The sequence below is a fragment of the Stegostoma tigrinum genome, chromosome 36, assembly GCF_030684315.1.
Source record: "Stegostoma tigrinum isolate sSteTig4 chromosome 36, sSteTig4.hap1, whole genome shotgun sequence".
Taxonomy (NCBI): domain Eukaryota; kingdom Metazoa; phylum Chordata; class Chondrichthyes; order Orectolobiformes; family Stegostomatidae; genus Stegostoma; species Stegostoma tigrinum.
The window spans coordinates 18,811,557-18,835,236 of NC_081389.1; the positions used below are offsets into that span (position 1 = coordinate 18,811,557).

The window sequence follows — 23,680 nt, forward strand, 5'->3', positions numbered from 1 at the left end:
AGATTCTGGCAAATGGGACTAGATTAATTTAGGATATCTGGTCAGCACGGACGAGTTGGACCAAAGGGTCTGTTTCCATGCGGTATGATTCTAAATGTTGCTTTTCCCTAACTGTGGTATTTCTTGCGAATTCTTCTGATGAGTGGAAGACTGAACAAAACCTGGACTAAAGCATATCTTCCCCCACACCCCCCCCCCCCAACACCCAAGCCAAAATGTTATGATAAAGCAGCTGAAGGTTTTCACAGAGAACACAGCAGCTGAAAACTACTTTTGTTTGAGTTTTCTCCTTGCACAGACCTGGCGCACGAGATAAGTCATTGCTAAAAGCGGCACACCCAATGGAAGATTTGCCCTTATGTATCCGGGAATACAGTGCTACAGAATAGTCACTAGAGCAACAGTTCACCTTGATCCACCGCCACAGCCAGCGTACCTGGGCAATGGAGCACATCCTCTTAAAGTGCCCCTCCTCCTGCAATGGGTTATGTAACGCGGAGGGTGGTTGCATTGCTTGGACTTTACCTTTAAGACTCAGACTCTCGGGACTTCAGAATCCCAAAGAGACGCTTTAGTAAGGGAGTTTTGTCTTCTGGTCTCGTCAAATGGAAAGAGGTAAACGGCAACGTTATTTTATATATATATGTGTATGTTTATAAACTATTGCAGTTGATAGCTTGTATTGTATCATTTAGCGTTATGTTATTTTGGAAACCAATGTACAATGTTCTGGATGTAACTAACTTGTTTACGGAAAGTGGATAAAACTTGTGTTTTCTTGATTCAGCACCCCCCCCCCCCACACTTGTTTTCGATAACTAAATTTCCTCGGGTTCCACAGAGCGACAAACGAGAGTTTTTGTTCAGTGCAAATCAAACTGAACTTTATCTTTAAAGTGCCCCTCTTTGGTTGTGAGAGTTGAAAACTGAGGCAGAAATAATATGTTGGCTAGTCTGAACTGAAATGGATCGAGGGTGTGCTTCGATTTAATGTTCTCGTTTTCTACCCACCCCGCCAAAAAAAAACTTTCCCTGAAAAGACGGGCCTCCCACTCCACTGGAGAATGAAGATGGCAATGCATTTAAAACGGCCAGTGAGTTTTGCTGAACAGTGTGGGAGATCAGTTTCAGTTCCTTGTGGTGGGTGTAGGGAGGGAACGGTCAAGAAACATGCTTCGAGAAATTTACTACAAACTGTTTGTTTGTGTTCTAAAATACGAACAGCTTAGTGCTGGAGATATTCAGCAGGCCTGGCAGCAGTCTGGAGAGAGAAAGTAGAGTTAACACTTTGAGTCATTTATGACTGGGATATAACTCTTGTTTCTCTCTCTCCAGAGATGCTGCATGACCAGCTGAGTTTCTCCAGTACTTTCTGCTTGTATTTCAAATATCCGGCTTTCTCAGTAGATTCATAGAATCTGTACATAGAAGCATGGAAACGGACGTTCTGGTCTAACTTGTCAGTGCTGACCAGGTATCCTAAATTAATGTAGTCCCAGCATTTGGCCCATATCCTTCTAAACCTGTCCTATTCATATACCCAGAGGTACCTTTTAAATGTCGTAATTGTACCAGCCTCCATCACTTCCTCTGTCAGCTCATTCCATGCATACACCACCCTCTGCGTGAAAAAGTTACTCCTTAGGCCCCTTTTTAATCCTGCCCCCCTCAGCTTAAACCTATGCCCTGTAGTATTGGACTCCCTTATCCATGCCTCTCTTTTATGATTTAATAAATCTATATAAGGTCACTCCTCGGGCTCCAATGCTGCAGTGCTTCACTTTATTCACTGATGCTTTTCTGAAAGCTTCCGATATTTGGCTTGCAAGCCAATTGTTCACTTTTAATGTACAGCACCTACTCGGGCCATTCGGCCACTCAAAGCCATGTCAGTATTTTCAAGGCAGAGATGGACAGATTCTTGATTAACAAGAGAGTCAAAGATATTAGATTTTAGATTTTATTGTCACAAATAGTTAAGTACAGGCGTACAGTGAAAAGTGTATAATGTTGCCGCACATAGTACCATCTTAGGTACCTGAAAGAAAGAATAGATACAAAGTAGTAGGAGAAACAAGAGTTTTAACATTAGGCATTACTCCATAGAGTAACAGAAGAATAAAGAAATAGGTAATAGTTTACTTTTAAGATAACAAAGTGTGAAGCTGGATGAACACAGCAGGCCAAGCAGCATCTCAGGAGCACAAAAGCTGACGTTTCAGGCCTAGACCCTGGCCCGAAATGTCAGCTTTTGTGCTCCTAAGATGCTGCTTGGCCTGCTGTGTTCATCCAGCTCCACACTTTGTTATCTTGGATTCTCCAGCATCTGCAGTTCCCATTATCTCTGATCACAATAGTTCACTTTTAATGTCTTTCATAGTTTGAACTAGGAAAATAAAGGAATAAGGATTATTGGTGGGGGGGGGACAATGTAAGAGGGAATGTGGACACTATAATCAGATAACAAATTATCTTATTGAATGGCAAAGCATGCTTGAGACACCAATGTCCCCTTCCTGTTCTGATTCATATGTTTCTCCTCAATTCCATTCTCTCTTGTATGTTCATATACCTTCCCCTGAAATAAGTCCGTGTTGTTTGCTTCAGATATTCCTTGTGGTAGCGAGTTCCACTTTTTCTGGGTTAAGAGGTGTCATCCAAGTTCAGAGATAATGGGAACTGCAAATGCTGGAGATTCCAAGATAATAAAATGTGAGGCTGGATGAACACAGCAGGTCAAGCAGCATCCCAGGAGCACAAAAGCTGACGTTTCGGGCCTAGACCCTTCATCAGAGAGGGGGATGGGGGGAGGGAACTGGAATAAATAGGGAGAGAGGGGGAGGCAGACCGAAGATGGAGAGAAAAGAAGATAGGTGGAGAGAGTGTAGGTGGGGAGGTAGGGAGGGGATAGGTCAGTCCAGGGAAGACGGACAGGTCAAGGAGGTGGGATGAGGTTAGTAGGTAGCTGGGGGTGCGGCTTGGGGTGGGAGGAAGGGATGGGTGAGAGGAAGAACCAGTTAGGGAGGCAGAGACAGGTTGGACTGGTTTTGGGATGCAGTGGGTGGGGGGGGAAGAGCTGGGCTGGTTGTGTGGTGCAGTGGGGGGAGGGGATGAACTGGGCTGGTTTAGGGATGCAGTAGGGGAAGGGGAGATTTTGAAACTGGTGAAGTCCACATTGATACCATATGGCTGCAGAGTTCCCAGGCGGAATATGAGTTGCTGTTCCTGCAACCTCCATGTTGGATTGGCAACTACCTTATATTCATGATCCCTAGCTTTTTTTTCATTCAGGTTGAGCAATTTAATGGCACTGATATTCCACCAGTTGAAGATTCTAACACCTGGGTCACAGTCTCAATTAACCATGAGCTTATTGAATGGCAGAACAAGCTCCAGGGCTGAATGGCCTACTCCTGTTCCTATATTTAGAATATTGCTAAGTTATTGAATCTTGGTCTAAGATATAGAAACTATTTGGCCACCATCTTTGTATAGCAGAGATTTTTTTTAGTTTTTCTGATTGTTGTAATCTCTCAATTCTGGTCATTTTAGAAATGGACAGATTTTAATAGGTGAGGGAATCAAGGTTTGAGGTCAAAGCAGGAGAGTGGAGTTGAGTGATATAATAAGGTGTAGAGCTGGGTGAACACAGCAGGCCAAGCAGCATCAGAGGAGCAGGAAGGCTGATGTTTTGGATCTAGACCCTTCTTCAGAAATGACATTTGAGGATTATTAGATCTGCCGTGATCTCTTTGAATGGCAGACCTATTTCTAATCCTATGATTTTATGGTCTTTTTCTTGCTTTTTATCCAGTATCTCTGTGTCTTTGATACAGAGCCCAAAAGGTTTGCACAATACTCAGTGTCCAGCGACTTTTAAATGTCCATCACCTTGGCACCCATCTATTTGTATTGTGTTCCGTGCCTTGCAATGTTTATCATTTTTGAAAAAGAAATGTTCTGCCAAAGTTTAAAATGTAGTTATTAATTGACTACTGTTTGTGAGTGACTGACCTACAAAGCTTTTATTTGATCTCTGGCTCCAGTTACAATGCACTGGAGATAACCAGAGACAGTTTATAAACTGTTTACAACTATTTATCGCCCAAAGCAGTTAGTAGTGTCCTCTGTCCTCGGAATTAAAAAGGTTGTGGTTTCACATCCTACTGCAGAGACTCAACCTTAAATCTAGGCTGACACTTCCAGTGTAGTACTGAGGATTTGTTTGATTGCCAATGTGCCATCTTTCAAGCGAAATGTTAGACTAAGACTTCTTGGGGGGTATATAAAAGATCCCATGGCCCTTTTTTTTTTGAAATAGCACCAAGAAGTTCTCCCTGACATCTGCCTGTCAATTAACATGTGAAACCAGAAAATCATGATGATTTGGGAGCTTTCTAGGTGCACCTTGGTTACCACAATTTCTATGTTACAATTGGAACCACACTTATACTTTATTGACTGTGAAGTGTCTGAACATCCTGAAAGCTGCTATAGAAATGTAGGTACCTTTCTTTAGGGACAAGAAAAAACCTGTATTATATTAGCATTTTAAATTATGTTCATTGGTGACACTTGTCTCCTAATCAATCTCTTAATTGTTATAAAGTAAAATATCTCTTGCAAAACAGTTACACACTGAGGGTTACATCCCTTGAAATCAAAGATCAGGGAAATGCAGCAACACTTTTTAAAATGTTGCAAAGATCTGACGATAATCTTAAATATGTTCTTCAAATAATTCTGTTAGATATGTTGTTCAAACAGCGAGACATTCTCGACATTCTTAATGGACCATAAAGCCAGCTTTGTTTTAAGTAACAATTGTACTTCACACAGTGTGGCTAGCAAAGTTTCTTTCTAATACTTAAAACTTGTTGCATTTAAAGAAATAACTTAAAATTCCAATGCTGTTTTATTGAAGGAATGTTTGCTTTGCAGAACAAATTTTGTGCTGTGGGGAAAATATGAACATTTTTACCATTTTTTTGCACCTGGCAGCTCCTACCAAAATTGTTGGTAGCACTGATTCCTTTTGGAGTAAAATTCCCTTAATCTGCCCTTTTAAAAAAAGCAATTCAAAATTTTCCCTTTAACACTACAGATGAGCATCTCCAATTTTCATTGTCCCCTCTGCAGTTATCTCCCTAAATCTCTGTCTCTCTGTCAAGACGCTTCTTAAAACCCTTCTCTTTGTCTGAGCAAAAGTCACCCATCTTCCTTCTGTGACTCATTGTCCAACTGTATCTGATTGTGCCCCTGTGAAGTGCTTTGGGATTTTTACTACATAAAGTTGTTCATAGTATCTCTTCAGTGTGGAAACGGGTCATTCAACCCAAAAAGTCCATACCAACTCTCCAAAGAGCATCCTACCAAGGTCCCCCATCCCACCCCTTATGCTGTATTTTGCATGGCTAATCCTCCTAACCTACACATTCCTGGACACTATGGGGCAATTTAGCATGGTCAATCCACCTAACCTGCACATCTTTGGATAGTAGGAGGAAACTGGAGCACCCAGAGGAAACCCAAGGAGAATGTGCAAACTCCACACAGTCACCAAGGCTGGAATTGAACCCAGGTCCCTGGTGCTGTATGACTGCAATGCTAACCACTGAGGCACTGTGCCACCCTAAAATGTTGCTTCAGTAAAAGTTGCTATATCAAAATTATGGATACAGGTAGTGTGCATCCACAATAATGGGCTGGGAATACTAACTCAATCTTGGGAGCCCTTTCAGATGCAGGAATATTTAGAGACAAAAAGGACTTCAGATGCTGGAAGCTAGAGTCAAAATATGTGGAGCTGGTAAAGTGCAGCAAGTCAGACAGCATCCGAGGAGCAAGCAAATCAGTGCTTCAGGTCAAAAGCCTTCATCAGGCCTCTAAAGAATATTTAGAGTCGGAAGGAAGCAAAACATCAACTTTACTTCTGAAACATTTTACTGTTTATTCCTTTCCCTTGCAGTCCTGTGGCAAGATGCATACCATGTGATTCTGCATTGCTTTGTGTTACAATATGTGCTGTGTCTTGTTAGCATATCACACAGTCTGATTCAATCCCTTATACAACAGTCATCATTGTGGATGTGGGATAAGTACATAAAGAAATAATTTAGAATATTTAATTGTCTTTGAAAAACCTACCTCATTCACCAGTGCCCTCTAGGGAAGGAAATCTGCCGTCCTTACAAGACAGATCCCACATGTGACTCCAGACTCTCAGTAGTGTGGTTGACTCTTAACTTCACGACCAGGAGACCAAAAGTACACACACATTCCACTTGTCACATCTTCAGTGTGAATCAAGTATGCGACCGACGATCAACTAGTTTCGGCAGCGATGATAAGATTCTATAAATAATGACAAACGTGTGCACGATGGCATACAGGCTGCACTGTAGACAGGTTCCCATCCACCCTGGTAGTGCTACAGAGAAGATTAGCCCAGCTGCTGAATTTAAAAGGTTGTTATGAATTGAGGCACCCCTCCCTCCCGCCTCGCTTGGAGGCTGCACCCCTCTGAACTTGGTGTTGGTTGGGGCTTCCTAACGACCCGCCGTATTTGAGATGCTGCTGGCAGTCGCTAAATTGGGTGGCAAGGCTGCCCTCCAGCAACTTGTTGACCAACTTGTAGCAAGTTTCTCCTTGGTGACTGCCTTCGACACAGGGCAGAGTTGTGACCCTTATTTGAGCCCAGCAGCCAAATGGTGGGAGTCGGCCTTGAACCCACAACCTTTTAACCTAGAGAAGACAACGGTAACACTGGACTAAATCTACAGATCATGTGATCAGATAAGTAGCAGCATAAATCAGATGCCTCGAGGAAGGAGACATCAGCAGGCCTTATGACCTGGTGGATTTAAGACACTGTTGTTCAGTAAATTAGCCACATCTGGCTAAGAGTTAAACAAGATGTGTCTGATCTGTGATAGATAGCTGTTGTGCATCTGAGCTTAAGATTCTTATATTCATGTTGATTGAACTCTAACCTGTTTGTGCGCCTGTGACAAAATGGAAAGCAGTGTTGGGTCGTTGTTGCTTGATGTGACACGCTTTCTTGCGGAATCAGTAGATATAATTAACACACTATCCAGGTGCAAAGTAAATTCAACCTGGATTTTGATCACCTGAAATGCTTTAGACTAAAATTTTGTGGGATTAGAGTGGAATCCACACCTGTGACCAGACCATAACTGTACAAATTGTGTGCTCTGGAATTCAGCAGTTCAAGGGGCATTTTGATCAACAATTTTAAATTATTAAAGGGAAACGGATCAGGTAGACTGTAAGAAACTATTTCCGTAGTTTACTGTGTCTACAATTGGAGTAAGTTTAAAAATTAGGCTTTTACAGACTGGAACTGGGAACACATCCTCATGGAGATGGTAATGGAAGCTTCTAGAAATACCAATTAATGCCGGATGAGTTCATTTTAAAACTGCAATTGACAGAGTTTTTGGTAACCAAGTATGGTGAGCAACAGGAGGAATGTTGAGTGTATGGTGTTATGGACCAGGTGATCCCTTCAAAATATTTAAAGAATGTAGAATGTCACTGTTTTAAAGGTAAGTGTGAAGTGCTGTGTTCCAGGTGCAATGCGACTGGTCAAACTAGTTTATATTAAGCAAAACACCAATATATTTAAACATTATAATTAAAATACTAGATAATAATATATAGATACAAATAATAGATACGGTACCTATGACTAATTAACTGTTCCACTATAGTAACATCCCATAAACACATCCCTCGGCAAAAAGGCAAATTCAGACATCGATTCTCACATGTAGTTCTCCAATCCAGGAGGGGAAAAAAAAATCAAAAGAAAATTCAGAGGAAGTAGCAGCAAGGAGATGCTCACTGAGGCTTCTGACTCTTGTGAGACGCTAAAGGCTCCTGCTTAAAACAAAACCCAAAAGCTTTTTTTAAAAAAAAAACTAGAAGGCCTGGTCTTGTGACAGTAGGCCACATCCAAGCTGCTTCTATCATTCCAACTTCAAAATAAAACCCCCAAGGCCTCTCAAATTGTTTACTTGCTTCGAGGCAGCTCGACACCTCTGCCTTACAACCTCTCTTCAAAACAAAAGCCAGGACAAAATAACCTTTTAAAGCGACAGTGTCATCATGATGGAGTTAATCCCAGAGGACACACGGAATGGTGTATTTGGCTTGAGAAGTCAGTTCCAGTCATTTGCTGTATTGCACAACACCGCTTTGGAACAGGGTTCCCTTAACTGCAGGGCAGGAACCTCAGCTGGGGTTGCCAGCTAAAATTTTGGACTTCTAAGTTTTTTTTTCCCTTAAGAGCTGCTCCACATCAGAAACGTTGCCCTGCTCCCTCTCATGACTTGCCACTCCCACCAGATGATTTACCTTCTCTCTCAGTTCTCACTGAGTGGCCGTGACCATTTTCAAGCTTCTGAATGGAGTCACAACAAGTTGGTGGGAAGTGGTGTTGTGGAAACCACAAACTGCTGAGATGCTACATGAACCAGTGATCCCCAGATTCAACCCTTGTCCTGTACTGAGTAGGGATTGTGACAACTGTTCCGTTCTCCAAATTATTTTTAAAGTATATCTTCTCACATGTGTTTTCCTTTTGCCTTTCTCCTTTTGGTTGAATTAGTCGAAGGATTTCCCAGGCTGATTACCAACCTTTTGAACTCCGCTGTCAGAATTCTCTCTACACATGACAGCCCCGGCCTGCGAATTGAACCTGGAGCTTCTAGCCCAGGGGCAGGGACACGACCCATTGTGTCACAAGATGTCCTAAATCTAAATTGGGCAGTAGTAAGAAATAATTTGGGATAGAACATATTTTAGAAAAAAACAAAGTGTGAACTTTTGCTGTGCATGGAATTAAATCATGGCGACTCAATGTATTATCATCTGTCCAAAGTGGTTGATTTTAGGGGGGAAAAAAAATTGATGAACCAAAGTATTTTTCTTAGAGAAAGTCATGGGATTGTTCAGTGGGTTTATGATCTTGCCTGCATTGTGGACTAGTCCAGGTCATAGTTAATCCATTAATTAAAGCTAATACGGTAGAACAGCAAACACTTGACTGTGATCCTTTGCTAATTGTTTGGGTTATGCATTTGAGGGGAGGGGAAAATATACTCCAACTTCTTTAATCTTCGGAAGTGATAATAATGAAAATTTATAGGGCGTCACGATCTGTGTTTTAACAATTTTCACAAGAGTATTTATCATTGCATTTAAAAAGGGAAGATTTAACCAGTGCGTGTGGAGAAGATGCTGTATGACTTATCTCTTGTACCACAGGACAATTGATAGAGTTTGTACCTCAGTTTTCCTTCATTTCAGTAAGGGTGTGTAATTCAACTCTAACACAAATATTTACGCAGAATTCTGGAATGTCCTCTTTTAAACTCTCAACATTCTGCCCATTTATCTCCAATGACAAGGTATTTATTGTTTTAGGGTGCTTCAGAAAACAGAATCTTGTGTAAAAACGGCTTTGCTTGGCTTCAAAGACCTTTGTTTATTCAGTGCTTTTCTTGACCCCAGGTTGTTCCAACACATTTTAAAGTCATGTACAGGATGTGACACTTGCAGGTTAATCCGCTTTTGATATTGTTGAGTTTTTAGAGATAATTACGGGGGGTGGGTTTCAAAATTGCCGCAGGATCTATGTTTTAAACATCCACCTGGGGAGATGACGTGCCAGTGGTGTTATTGCTGAACTGTTAACCCAGAGACCCAGAATGGGGACTTGAGTTTGAATCCCATCACGGCAGATGGTGGAATTTGAATTCAATTTTTAAAAGATGGATTAAAAGTCTAAACCATTGTGGAAAAGCCCATCTGATTCACTAATGTCCGTTAGGGAAGGAAACTGCAATCATTACCTCTGGCCTGAATGCGACTCCAGAACCACAGCAAAATTGTTGACTCTTAACTGCTGTCTGGGCAATAAATGCTGATTTAACCAGCAACACCCACATCCTGTGAATGAGTTCTTAAAGTAATCCTAAATGCAACGTTCATAGAATTCCTACTCTGTGGAAATGGGCCATTTGGCCCAACGGGTCAGCACGGACCCTCCAAAGAGCATCCCTCTACGCAAACCCCCCCCCCCCCCCACCCTATCCTATCCCAGACCCACCTCCGTACCTTATCCCAGTAACCCTGCATTTCCATAGCTAACCAACATAACCTGTGCATCCCTAAGTGCTACGGGCAATTTAGCATGGCCAGTCCACGTAACCTGCAAATCTTTTTGAACTGTGGGAGGAAATGGAGCACCAGGTGGAACCCTGCACAGACGTGGGGAGAATGTGCAAACTCCACACAGAGTTGGGATATCCCAAGATCATGGGAGACCCTAAGTGCTATATAGCCAGAAGGAAGCATTGCCACTTTTATAAAAAGAAATGCTGTCAAAGTATGCCCAGCAAGCTCCCAAATGCAAATGGTTCCATAAATCAAACATGAAGATGATCTTAAAATGTCGAGACAGCCTTAGATTAGATGTGAAAGGTGATTTATAGCTGAGACTTCTCCCTCTTCCTTCTCTTAGTTTGAATGGCTTGTGTTTCCTTCTCCATTTATAACGCTGACATCCTGGGACACCAATTTAATCTCCTGTTCATTTGTTTGAATACTTCAAAACTCTGATCGACCACTTCCCCTATTACAGAGAGAGTGAATCCTGTTCTAAATATGGCAAGCAGTGATTCAGAGTCATTTTGCCAGATGCCACTTACATGCAATTACAATCGAGCGAGTATATTTTGGGTTTTTTTTGTACATTGAAGTTAATTCCACATTAGTGATCATTATAATTATGGCATAATATATGATTACTGGACTTAGAAACAATTCTCTACAGTATCTCCTTACTGTAAGATATTTTGAACTAGATTGCTTTAAATGGAACATGCCTTCCTTGATAAATTCATAAGCTGGGTCATATTGAGTGTATTTTAGCATTTTGTATGTCTGCCTGTACATGTGTAACCATTGATCCTACAACAGATTGGTTTGACAATAAAGCTGACCAGTTATTTAACAAACACTGTTCACAGTGTGAAGTTGGAACTGGAGGTGTTAACACAACTTGTAAGGGAAGGCGAGAGAGAACCATTTGTCAAGAGGAGCCTTTGTACTTTACAGCTTTGGCCATTAATCCAGATCAGTCACGCAAGGCACCACAAGACAACAGTCTAAGGACCTGAACAACTTTACGTGGGCTCATTGACCAAGTGAGATACAGTGCATAGAATGGATTCCAGGAATGATTCTTTGGACATTGACGAGCCTGATTTCCTGGATTACTCGGACTGGTACATTGACGATCGTTTGGATCCGACCACCCCTCCTGCTGAGTACGTTTTCATTCTGATTCTATTCTTAATTTCAGTTTGCTTTCCCTTTAACTGTGCTGAGTACTCATCACTTTTTTTTTGTTTTGTTCTGTAGTGTAACGTCCTGTGATCCCACTATCCCAGTTGAGTTGTACCATGTGTGCGCGGCAGTGGTATCTGTAAGTTTTATGTCTCTTTACTCCATTCAGCTTTTAGCATGTGCGTTATAGCAAATGTCTTTGATTCTCAAGTCAACTTTTCTCATTTCAAGATTTCAGTCATTTTGATGTTTTTGGAGAAAAAGTTAAATCCACTTCTTCTGTCATTATTCTGGGTCTTTTTTCTTACTGTTTTGACATACGTTGCAAGATTTTAAACTTCATTGCTCCTGACAGCCTTGGTACAGCACTGACAAAGTGTAATGGTGCTAAACTTGCCATCTCTGGAGACAGTGGTGTAGTGGTAATTCAGGGGTCTAGGACAATACACTGGGAACGTGGGTTCAAATCCCAGCAAGGCAGCTGGTGGAACTTAAATGAAATGAATGTGATCTTGAATATAAAATTAGTCTCTGCAATACATAAATAATATCATCAATTGGCATTTTTAAAAAAAAAAGTCTGGTTCACTAATGTCCTTATCTACATGTGACTCCTGACCCACAACAACGTGGTTGATTCTTAGCAGGCATCTACATTCACTCACATCAGAGAAAATTGAGGATGAACAAATTGTGGCCTTGCCGACAGTGACAATATTCCATGAAAGAATGGGATCACACCCTGAGCTCCCTAGTTATGAAAAGTGGTTTCCTTTCTCAGAACATCGAATCTTACATTTCCAGTCCTCAAAGGCTTTCGTCACAAACAGCAAAGATCAAAAGTCTTTCACTGACTTTTTTTCTCCCCTTCCACCCCAGCTGATTTGAAATTAAAGTTGCGAGGAATATTTGGAGTGCACGACCCCTCACTGAGGTGCGAATATTAAACAGGTCTCTGTTAAGATTGACCCACACCATCACCAGGAGTAGAGCGTTTAAATTAGCAGGCAAGGAGAGACTGATGGTGAAAGGGATTTCCTCGTTTGAGGAAGTGACATGGGAACTGATAGTTAACTAGTCTGGACTATTTCTGATGGTAGAGGGTTCAGGTTCCTTGTCCTAGGACTGAGAATGTGACCAAGACTGGAAAGTTTGAGTTATAAGGAGTGGCTGGATAGGTTGGGGCTATTTTCCCTGGAGCAGAGGAGGCTGAGGGGTGACCTTATAGACAGTTATAAAATCATGAGAGCGTAGATAAGGTGAATAGCCAGGCCTTTTTCCCCAAGATAGGGAAGTCCAAAGCTAGAAGATATAGGTTTAAGGACAGAGGGAAGAAACCTGAGGCGCAACATTTTCATGGCAGATGGTGATGAATGTATGGAATGAGCTGCCAGAGGAAGTGGTAGAAGTGAGTACAAATATAGCATTTAAAGGCATTTAGATGGGTACATGTATAGGAAAGGCTTAGAGGGATACCAGCCAAATGCAGGCAAATAGAGTTAGTTCTAGGAAACCAGGTTGGTATGGACAGCTTGGTCCGAAGGGCCTGTTTTGATGTTGTATGACTAGGAGGCATTGTTTTAAAAATTTGTGCCAGATCAGAATTGGGGAACATTTTTACACACACACTCACAAATGAAAAGGCAGAAATTTGGAACCCGCTTGCACACTGCAATCCATGTTCAATCAGTTGTGAGGTTTGATAAACGGTGGTTTCCCAAAGAGATTTGGGGCTGTTATGGAAAGGCCCTTCTTAGGCTGCACTTCAGTTATCTCGTGGAATGAATATTGGAACAGGCCTGTTTGAATGATCTCTTTCTGCACAAGACCCTTCAGCAGGGGGCTAGTTGCTGCTTTGTGACTGAGAATCCTTTGTCTTTTTTATCAGCTTGCGGTGCTGGTCGGTTTGTCCTTCTTTGTAAAACGGAGACGGCTGTGCAGGACTTGCTGCGGTGGAGCGCCTGGTCTGTTGCAGTTAAGTGTCTGCTCGCATTCAGTTCCCTCAGGGCCAATGTTTGAACCCTGAATGAACTAGACTTTGGGCTTCCTCAGGTCAAACTGTGACAGTTGCTGTAAATACATCACTGTGTTAAATGTGCTAGACATACAGTACTGAGAGCTCTCCTACTTAACTCAGGCTGAAAGACACCGTTTTAAAGCTCACAAAGTTGTTTGCCAGCTGTGTTTACTAGGACGGTCCCAGCTTCTGTGTTACGAGGCTACAACCCCGTTCAGGCATGGCCTGGTTTTAAATCTATTTTTTCTTTTTTCATCTGTTTTTGCTCCTCCGAGTACATTTATAAGCTGGAACTGTCCAAGCTACTTGGGTTTACGTCCCCCTAAGGTAAAGTGATCTACTCATAAATAATTCTAAAACGGGGTTTGTTAGCTCAGTTGGCTGGATGGCTGCCTTTTAACACAGTAATGCCAATGGTGCGGGTTCAATTCCTGTGGCTGATATTACCCTGAAGGTTCCATCTTCTCAACCTTGCCCCTTGTCTAAGGTGTGGGACTCTCGGGTTAAATCGCCAGCAGTCCTGTGTGTGTGTGTGTGTGTGTGTGTGTCTCTTCCCCCTTGCTTCTCTGTCTCTGCCTGCCTGCCTGTCTTTCTCCCCGCCACTGTCTCCTTCTGTCTCTCTCTTCCCATCCCCCACTTGTGCTTTTTCTCTCGCGCTCTCTCTTGCTCCTCCCCACCCCCCCCCCCCCCCCCCGCATTAGAGAGCTGTCCTACAGTCTGTTAGGACTGTGTCGAATTTACCTTGACTTAATTCTGAACCATTTGTAGCCACTCACTATACAGCCCACATTAAAAACGCCACAAGGCTTCATGAGGTGCACCAGACAACACAAAGTTTAATGTTCAGGTCTGTGACCTTGCGTCAGAACGCTGTTTCTCCAAGTACTGCCAGCTCTGGTGAGTATTGTCAGTGTCTGCTGTTTTATTACAACAAGAGGGTTTTTTTTTTCTTTTGATGGATTTGGTGGGGAGATGTGCAATGGCTGTTTCTTCCTGTAGAAGTCTGTTTTCCTGATACGTTCTGGAGTATTTCAGTTTTGGGGTGGGTGACAGAATGAGATAATATAACAGTTATGATGCTATACTAACAGACCTCAAGCAGCACTGAACACATGAATAAATGCTCTTAGCTCTCTCTGACAGATCAGCATTGAACAAGGCAGAATCCCTCCCTTTAAATGTTAACTTTCAGAAAGTACCAAAAAAAAAGTGGTCTGATGCATTTCGACCAATTGCCAAACCCTTTTACGAAACAGGATTGATCCTTGTGGATCTGTTCCCGGTGAATCCCACTCCACTCCAAATTCATCTGAGTACCTGGATTAACAGCCACACTTACATTGAGAGTGAAGCAATTTCTTCTTCACAACAATAAAAGGCCTGGTGATCTATTATTATGGAAGGTGTCCCTATTATAGAGTCATAGAATCATACAGCGTGGAAACAGATCTTTCAGTCCGTTGCCAGCCATAATCCCAAACTAAACTAGTCCCATCTGTCTGCACATGACCCATACGCCTCGTAACATTTGCTATTCATCTACTTCTCTAAATGTCTTTTAAACATTGTAACTGTACCCACGTCCTCCACTTCCTCCGGAAGTTCTTTCCACACATGAACCACCCTCTGTGTTTTCAAAAAAAAAATCTGCTGCTCATTTTTAAAAAATCTTTCTCCTCTCACCTTAAAAATACAACAGCCTCGTCTTGTAGTTCCCCCACCCTAGGGAAAACATACCTGCCATTGACTTTATTTATATCTGTCATCTTTTTATAAACCTCTATAAGGTCACCCCTCAGCGTCCTATGCACGAATGTTTTAAAAAAGGTCCTGGACTCTCCGTATAACTCAAACTGTCCGTACACAGCGACTCCCTGGTAAATCACTTCTGAACCGTCTGCAGTTTAATTATATCCTTCCTATAACAGGGTGACCAGAACTGGACACATTACTCCAGAAGTGGCTTCACCAACATCCTGTACAACCTCAATGTAATGTCCTAACTCCTATACTCAAAGGTCTGAGCAACGAGCATGCTTTAAGAAAAGATTGGAATAAATCTTTATCTTTCTCCCTTTGTTCTTCCCTGAAACATCCTGTGTGTCCATTGATGATTCAGCCGGAGGGGAGCCTCATTAAAGTGGGATTTGAAACCTTAGCGTTTCCAAGAAAAAATATAGGTCAATCCCCACTTTTTGTATGTGTAACGCTATTCTGCAGTGATCACTACAGCCAAACCTCATTAAGAGTTTCTACAGTTTGAGTGGCTGCTTAGGGTTTTTTTTTGTTTCTGTTCATTGCTACTAATATCAAGTCTCTCAGAAACCACATGAGTTTTATATTAAAGCCAAGTTTCTGATTCAGAATGGAGTTAAGTTCAGCTGTTAATCCAGGTGCTTGGCTAAATCTCAAGTGAAGTGGGATTCACTGGGAACAGATCCACAAGGATCAATCCTGTTTCATAAAAGGGTTTGGGATTGGTTGAAATGCATCAGACCACTTTATTTTGGTACTTCCTGAAACTTAACATTTTAAACGGAAAGATTCTACTGTTGAGAGAGAGCTGGGAGCATTGTTCAGTGCTGTTTCAGGGCTCTTAGTGTAGTGGAACTGCCACATTGTCTCATTCTGTCACCCCATAAACTGAAACACTCCAGAACATATCAACAGGAAAAGAGACTTCTACAGGAAGAAATAGCCATTGTACATCTTCCCAGTGAATCCATTAAATGTAAAAAAAACTGCTGTTAAAACAAAACAGAAAATGGAGAGAAAATGAGTGTTCTGGCAAGAGGTCACAGATCTTAGTGCTATCTCTCTGACTCGCTGCTAATAGCCCCTTGTGTGGCTCACTGTTCCATGGTTATCATTTGGTGTAGCTCTTATGAAGCCTTGGCATGTTTTTACTGTGCTGTGCCCCACTGTTTTGGAATGGTACAGTGGCTCAGCAATCAACACTGTTTCCCCACAGCACCATGGACCCAGATTCGATTCCATCCTTGGGCGACTGTCTATGTGGACTTTGTACATTCTCCCCATCTCTGCAAGGGTTTCCTCTGGGTGCACTGGTTTCCTCCCGCAGTCTAAAGGTGAGCAGTTTAGGTGGATTGGCCATGCTAAATTGTCTCAGTGTCCAGGGATGTGCAGGCTAGGTGGTTAGCCATGAGAAATGCAGGCGATAGGGTAAGGGGGGATGGTCTGGGTGGGATGCTCTTCAGAGGGTCAGTTTAGACCCGATGGGCTGATTAGAATGCTTCCACACTATTGAGATTTTATGATAATAAAATGTGAGGCTGGATGAACACAGCAGGCCAAGCAGCATCTCAGGAGCACAAAAGCTGACGTTTCGGGCCTAGACCCTTCATCAGAGAGGGGGATGGGGGGAGGGAACTGGAATAAATAGGGAGAGAGGGGGAGGCGGACCGAAGATGGAGAGTAAAGAAGATAGGTGGAGAGGGTGTAGGTGGGGAGGTAGGGAGGGGATAGGTCAGTCCAGGGAAGACGGACAGGTCAAGGAGGTGGGATGAGGTTAGTAGGTAGCTGGGGGTGCGGCTTGGGGCGGCTTGGCTCTAATGCTTTCCCTTGTGTGCTAATCATCATAATGATTTGGTACCAAGGAAGCCCTTCAGCCCATCAAGTCTATACGGTCACAACTATTCTAAAGCGACACATGTCCCACTTGCCAGCAGTTGACCTTAAGACCATAAGATGTAGGAGTGGAAGTAAGGCCATTTGGCCCATCAAGTCCACTCCGCCATTTAAATCATGGCTGATGGGCATTTCAACTCCACTTCCCTGCACTCTCCCCATAGCCCTTGATTCCTTGTGAGATCAAGAATTTATTGATCTCTGCCTTGAAGACATTTAACGTCCCACCTTGAATGTTATGGCACTTCAAGTGCTCACTCGAGCATGTATAAAATGTTGAGGTTACCTGCTTCAATTACCCTCCCTCCCACCTTCTGGGTGAATTTTGTTTTCCTTTAAACCCTTCTAAACCTCCCTTCCTTTCACCTTTAACAGTGTGCCCCTTTCTTACTATAAGACCATAAGGTGTAGGAGGAGAATTGGTCCATTCAGCCCATCATGTCTGCTTCACCATTTCATAATGACTGATATGTTTCACCCTTCTGCCTTCTCCGCATAACCTTTGATCCCGTTACCAATCAGAAACCTGTCTAATCTCTACCTTAAAGTCACTCAGCGACTGGGCGTCTGTAGGCCTCTACAGCAATACATTTTACCAATTCACCAAATCCTGGCTGAAGAAATTCCTCCTCAACTCCGTGCTAAAGGGTCTTCCCTTTGCTCTGAAGTGGTACCCTCGGGTCCTGGTCTCTCCTGGTGGAAACATCTTTTCCGAATCCACTGTAACCAGAACCTTGACCCTTTTCACTAAGGGGAACAGCTGCTTTCTATCCACTTTGTATCCGATTGGTTTTTTAAAAAAAAAATTGACCCTGGTATTTTAATGCAGTTCAAAGCCACTTTAGAAGAAACAATTTTTCTCTTGTTGTTTTATTAATTTGGGCAAATGCTATGTATTTACAGCCCTATTGGCTTCTTCGAGCATGACTACCACAGAGGAATCGCTGCTGCTGTGTTCGGAGTGCTGTTTTGTTCCTTGTGTGTGGTTGTCCTTGATGACAATCCTTTGCCCTTTACAGAATCTTCAAAGGACACCAAAGGTAAATGGGCCAAATAGCTTTTAGCCTCAATGAGGAATCACTCCAAGAGGGGGCCGAAGAAAGGGATAACAAGATACTGGAGTTCATTTACCCTTTGACTTTAGTGGAAGACTCTCCTGTGTTTTGTTTTTAGAATTTTACCATCACTTAATCCCCTGCTGCCAATATCCTAAGGGTTACCATTGACCAGAAATTCACCTGGACTCGCCACACAAACACAGTAGCTTCAAGGCCAGTTCAGAGGCTGGGAATATTGCAACGGGTAACTCTCACCTCTTGGATCCCCAAAGCCTGTCCACCATCTACAAGGCACAGTCAGGAGTGTGATAGAATACTCCCCACTTGCTAGCTCCAACAACACTTGGAAGCTTGACACCATCCTGGACAAAGCAGCCTGCTTGGCTGGGATTCACTCCCTCCATCACTGACGTTCAGTAGCAGCAGCGCGTACTATCTACGAGATGCACTGCAGAAATTCACCAACAACCCACTGACAGCACTTTCCAAACCCATGACCGCTTCCACCTAGAAGGACAACAGCAGCAAATACATGGGGACAACACCTGTAAGTTCCCCTCCCAGCCACTCACTATCCTGACTTGGAAAAATATTACCGTTCCTTCACTGATTCTGGACTAAAATCCTGGAATTCCGTCCGTAAGGGAAAAGTGGGTCTATCTACATCACAAGGACTGCAGCAATTCAAGAAGGCAAGTGTCTTGTGTGCATGTATCTGCAATCCTTCTAGATGGAAGTCATAATGAGTTAAGTGATACAAACTAAACTTTAACTGGACAATTTGTAATCTGTATCATAGCAGTGTGCTTTATGTTGATATTACATGATTTTGGACTGTGTTTCTTGCTGTATGACATAAATAAATGTTAAGGATTTTTAGGAAAACAATCAAAAATGTGATGTTTATAATTGGAGGTAGAACTTGAGTCCGTTGTGTATTTTGGTAATAATCGTATTGCTAACTTGGAACTGTGTTTATTTTTTTCTCTTTCAAGAATACTGGAAGATTACTGCCTTGCTTTATTATCCAGCCCTGTACTATCCCCTACTTGTGTGTGCGACAGTCAAGAACAAATTGGGTTACTGTCTCGGCAGCGTCCTATCCTGGCTACACTTTAGCATTCTCCTTTGTCAGAAAATTCAGTGCCCTCTATCATCCAAGGTAGTGATTTATCTCATTTTCTGCTTATGCAACTGTCTTACACTTTAATCAGAGATTTGCTCTCATTCCCATTACTGTACTGACAGAGTTACTATTGTTACGATGTGAAATGATTTGTTGAATCCCAGTACAATGATCCTTTTCTCTCATTATCTGGGGAGGAAAAAGCAACTACTTTTTCTCCCGAATGCTGGGAACAGATGAGAAATCTCTCCCAATCCGCTTTTGCCCTAATTGCAAAACAAAATTAACTCTCTGATATTAGCCCTCTGAACTCAGCAAGAACATATCCCTATAACTTAAAATTCGTTTAGTCTCACGAAGCCCCTTTATCATCCAGGACGTCAACTGTATTTGGCTATGATCCATAAGGTTTTGTCATGTGATTTGTTGGTGGTCTGCTCCCACACTTCCTTCCATTGGTTATCCAACATGGCCGTCCAATTGGTGCATAGCTGCATTTCTCATTAGCCAATTGGATGGTAATTGTCTCTCTCTTGTAATTATTAATAATGTCCAAAGATGCAAAGATAAATTTAGACTTAAGATCCCCTTATTTTTCTCCAATGGTTTTGTGTATCATCTAGTCTCTTTATTAGTTGTAGAAAGAGAGCATTGAAGGTTCACCAAATTGATTCATGGATTGAGGGAATGATCCTATGAAAGACATTGAAGAGAAACTTGTGGAAGAGTCATACCAGACTCAAAACATTTAACTCTGCTTCTCTCTGCACAGATGTTGCAGAGTTTCTCTAGTATTCTCCATGTTTGCTTGAGGAGACTGGGCCTGTAATTCTCGAGAGGCAGATAGATGTACAGCACCTTTGGTCCAACTCATCCAATGCCAACCAGATATCCCAAATTAATTTTGTCTCATTTGCCAACGTTTGGCCCATATCTGCCTCAACCATTCCTATTCATGTATTCATCCAGATGCTTTTTAAATGTTGTAATTGTATCAGCCTCCACTACTTCCTCTGGGAGCTCATTCCACGCACGCACCACCTTCTGCATGAAAAAATTGCTGTTTAGGTCTCTTTCCCCCTCCCCTTAAACCTACACCCTCTGGTTTTGGGCTCCCCTACCTGGAGGAAAAGACCTTGACCATTTCCCTTGTCCATGCCCCTCATGGTTTTATAAGCTTCTATAAGGTCACCCCTCAGCCTCTGATGCTCCACAGAAAATAGACCCAGTCTATTCAGTCTCTCCCTGTTGCTCAAACCCTCCAAACCTGGCAACATCCTTGTAAATCTTGTCTCAACCCTTTCAAATTTCACAACATCATCATTCCTGTAGCAGAGAGACCAGAATTGAATGCAGTATTCCAAAAGTGGCCTAACCAATGTCATGTACAGCCACAAAATGACATCCCAACTCCTGTACTCAATGCACTGATCAATAAAGGCAAGTATACCAAACACCACCTTCACTATCCTTCCTAGCTGTGACTCCACTTTCAAGGAACTATGCATCTGCACTCCAAGGTCTCTTTAGTTCAGCCATGCTCCCCAGGACCTTACCATTAAGTGTATAAGTCCTGGCCTGATTGGCCTTTCCAAAATGCATCACCTCACATTTATCTAAATTAAACTCCATCTGCCACTCCTTGGCCTATTGGCACATTTGATCAAGATCCCGTTGTACTCCAAGGTAACCTTCGCTGTCCACTAGACCTCCAATCTGGGTTTCATCTGCAAACTTACTAAACATACCTCCTATGTTCACATCTAAATCATTTATAAAAATGATGAAAGAAGTGGACACAATACCAATCCTTGTGGCGCACCACTGGTCACAGGCCTCTAGTCTGAAAAGCAACTTTGCAACACCACCCTCTATGTTTTACCTTTGAGCCAGTTCTGTATTCACATGGCTACTTCTCCCTCTATTCCATGTGACCTAATCTTGCTAACCAGTCTACCATGAGGAACATTGTTCAATGCCCAGCTGAAGTCGAGATAGATCATATCCATTCCTCCGCCATCATCAATCCTCTTTGTCACTTCTTCAAAAAACTCCATCAAGTTAGTGAAACACCATTTCCCACGCACAAAGCCATGTTGACTGTTCCTAACCAGTCCTTGCCTTTCCAGATACATGTAAATCCTGTCCCTCAGGATTCCCTCTGACAACTTGCCTGCACCTGATGTCAGGCTGACTGGTCTATAGTTCCCTGGCTTTATCTTAACTGCATTTCTTACACAGTGACACCATGTTAGCCAACCCCCAGTCTTCCAGCACCTCACCGATGATACAAATCTCTTGGCAAAGAGCCCAGCGATCTCTTCCCTCACTTACCATTGAGTTTTAGGGTACACCTGATCAGGTCCGAGGAACTTAGCTACCTTTACACATCTTAAGATATCCAGCACTACCTCCTCTGTAATACGGATATTTTTCAGCATGTCGCTATTTTACTTTTCCAAGTTTTGTATCTTCCATATCCTTTTCCACAGTAAACACTGGTGCCAGATACTCATGCAGTATCTCCCCCCCACCTCCTGCAGTTCCACATATAGGTGTCCTTGCTGATCTTTAAGGGGCCCTATTTCTCCTTAGTTACTCTTCTGTGCATGCTTTATTTTTAGAATCCTGTTGGATTCTCCTTTTAACTCTGTTTGTTTGCAAAAATTATCTCATGTCCCCTTTTTGCCCTCCTGATTTTCCCTTATAAGTGTACTCCTACTGTCTTTGTACTCTTCTAAGCATTCACTTGCATATGCTTCCTTGTTATTCTTGACCAAAACCTCAATTTCTCTAGTTATCCAGCATTCCCTACATCTACCAGCCTTGCCCTTTACCCTAATAGAAACATACTGTCTCTGGACACATTTGTCTCATTTTTGAAGTCTCCCGATTTTTCCAGGATTCCCTTTACCTGCAAATATCCACCCCCAATCAACTTTTGAAAGTTCTTGTCTAATACTGGGAAAATTGGCCTTCCTCAAATTTTGAAAATTTTAACCTTTAGATCTGATCCATCCTTTTCCACATAATTGCCCAGTTTGTCACGGTAACATGAACACTGTTGCTGTTTATTCAGTTTACTGGGAAGATAATGGCTTAGTGGTGGTACCACTAGACTATTAATCTAGAAACTCAGCTGGCCAACCCGTGACGCCCACATCCCACAAGTGAATAAAAAATGTAAAACTTTGAGTTATGCTTTATTTTGTATTCAAGTCCAGTGCTTATCACAAGGCTAGCTATCCCTGCCACTCTTCCTTGATCTTGACTTTGGCCAGTCCACATGGTGCAAGGCCACAGGACTAGAATATATTGTCTTCCCTGTTTAATAATTACTGTATTGTCTCTCCAAATTTAGGAGCTCAAACCCTTGGTCAGGCCGTGCTGCGTCAATGCTGTTTTGATTAATGATGGAGTCATAGCTTGCAGGAAAGTGGAATAGATGAGCCATAAATTGAATGGCAGACCAGGCTTGAGGGGCTGAATGGCCTACTCCTACACCTAATGTGGATTTTGTTTTAGGAAACCTGATGCTGGTAATGCCTCTCTGAGTTTAGAAGCAGGAGTAGGCCATTTTGAGCCTGTGACCTGAAGATGAACATTCTCTCCACCATCAATGCAACATCCTCTTGTCACTGATTACAGTCATAACTACAGGCGCCCTGCCCACGGTTAGACATCCTATGCCTTCCATTTTACAATTGAGCATTTCAGCTTGTTGTCGGGCAGAATTCAGAACAGAATCCTAAAAAACATCCACATTAGGTGTAGGAGTAGGCCATTCAGCCCCTCAAGCCTGGTCTGCCATTCAACTTATGACTCATCTATTCCACTTTCCTGCCTATCCCCTGGCAAGCTTTGACTCTGTCATTAATCAAAACAGCTCCGGATTGAACACAGCATTGACGCAGCAAGACCTGACCAAGGGTTTGAGCTCCTAAATTTGTCCTCTTGTTCTGTTTTTACCCCAAATTCAAGAAACTGATCCAAAACATGACAGTCCATCGCATTCCACACTGCAGAGTCATTCCAACATTCACTACACTTTCTCAAAGTTCTAAATTGGGTATAAACCCCTTTGGAACATCCTAAGTTAGTGAACGACCCCATTAAATGCCAGGTTTCTGTTTTACAGCCTTGGCTGCAAAGTGGGTCACAAACGTAAGCAGCTCACTGCCTGAGACAAGGAGGAAGGCAGAGATTCACAAAACATTCCTCAATTTAGTCTGAAGCCATGGACAAAAGAACCAAGGGTGCCACAAGGGGGAAATCCTCCTCTTGCAGTGAGTGGGTATGGTCTGGAATTCACTGCCCGGGTGGGGGGGGGCGGTGGACGCAGGATTAACTGAGGCTTTTGAATGGATCGTTACGTTTTACCACCAGAAGATGCGGCTTTTGAATATAGTCCAAGCCCGTACTTCTGGTGAGGGCTTTCGTTCAGCTGATCACGTT

At 42.6% G+C, this 23,680-nt stretch overlaps 1 protein-coding gene across 3 annotated transcripts in view; it reads left to right on the forward strand.

The window, feature by feature from the left end:
* Nucleotides 1-361: 361 nt before the first annotated feature.
* stra6 (signaling receptor and transporter of retinol STRA6) overlaps nt 362-23,680 on the forward strand; it is a 49,983-nt gene continuing 26,664 nt past the window's right edge. The window contains exons 1-6 of one of the 3 annotated variants that reach the window (XM_048520542.2): nt 362-615; nt 11,058-11,357; nt 11,452-11,515; nt 13,265-13,350; nt 17,945-18,081; nt 19,095-19,261. In XM_048520542.2, coding sequence (XP_048376499.1) covers nt 11,254-11,357; nt 11,452-11,515; nt 13,265-13,350; nt 17,945-18,081; nt 19,095-19,261 — 558 coding nt within the window. In that variant the 5' untranslated portion in view covers nt 362-615; nt 11,058-11,253. Of the gene's footprint in view, nt 616-11,057; nt 11,358-11,451; nt 11,516-13,264; nt 13,351-17,944; nt 18,082-19,094; nt 19,262-23,680 lie in introns of those variants that run through there. The other 2 variants (XM_048520541.2, XM_048520543.2) reach the window with 2 other exon arrangements.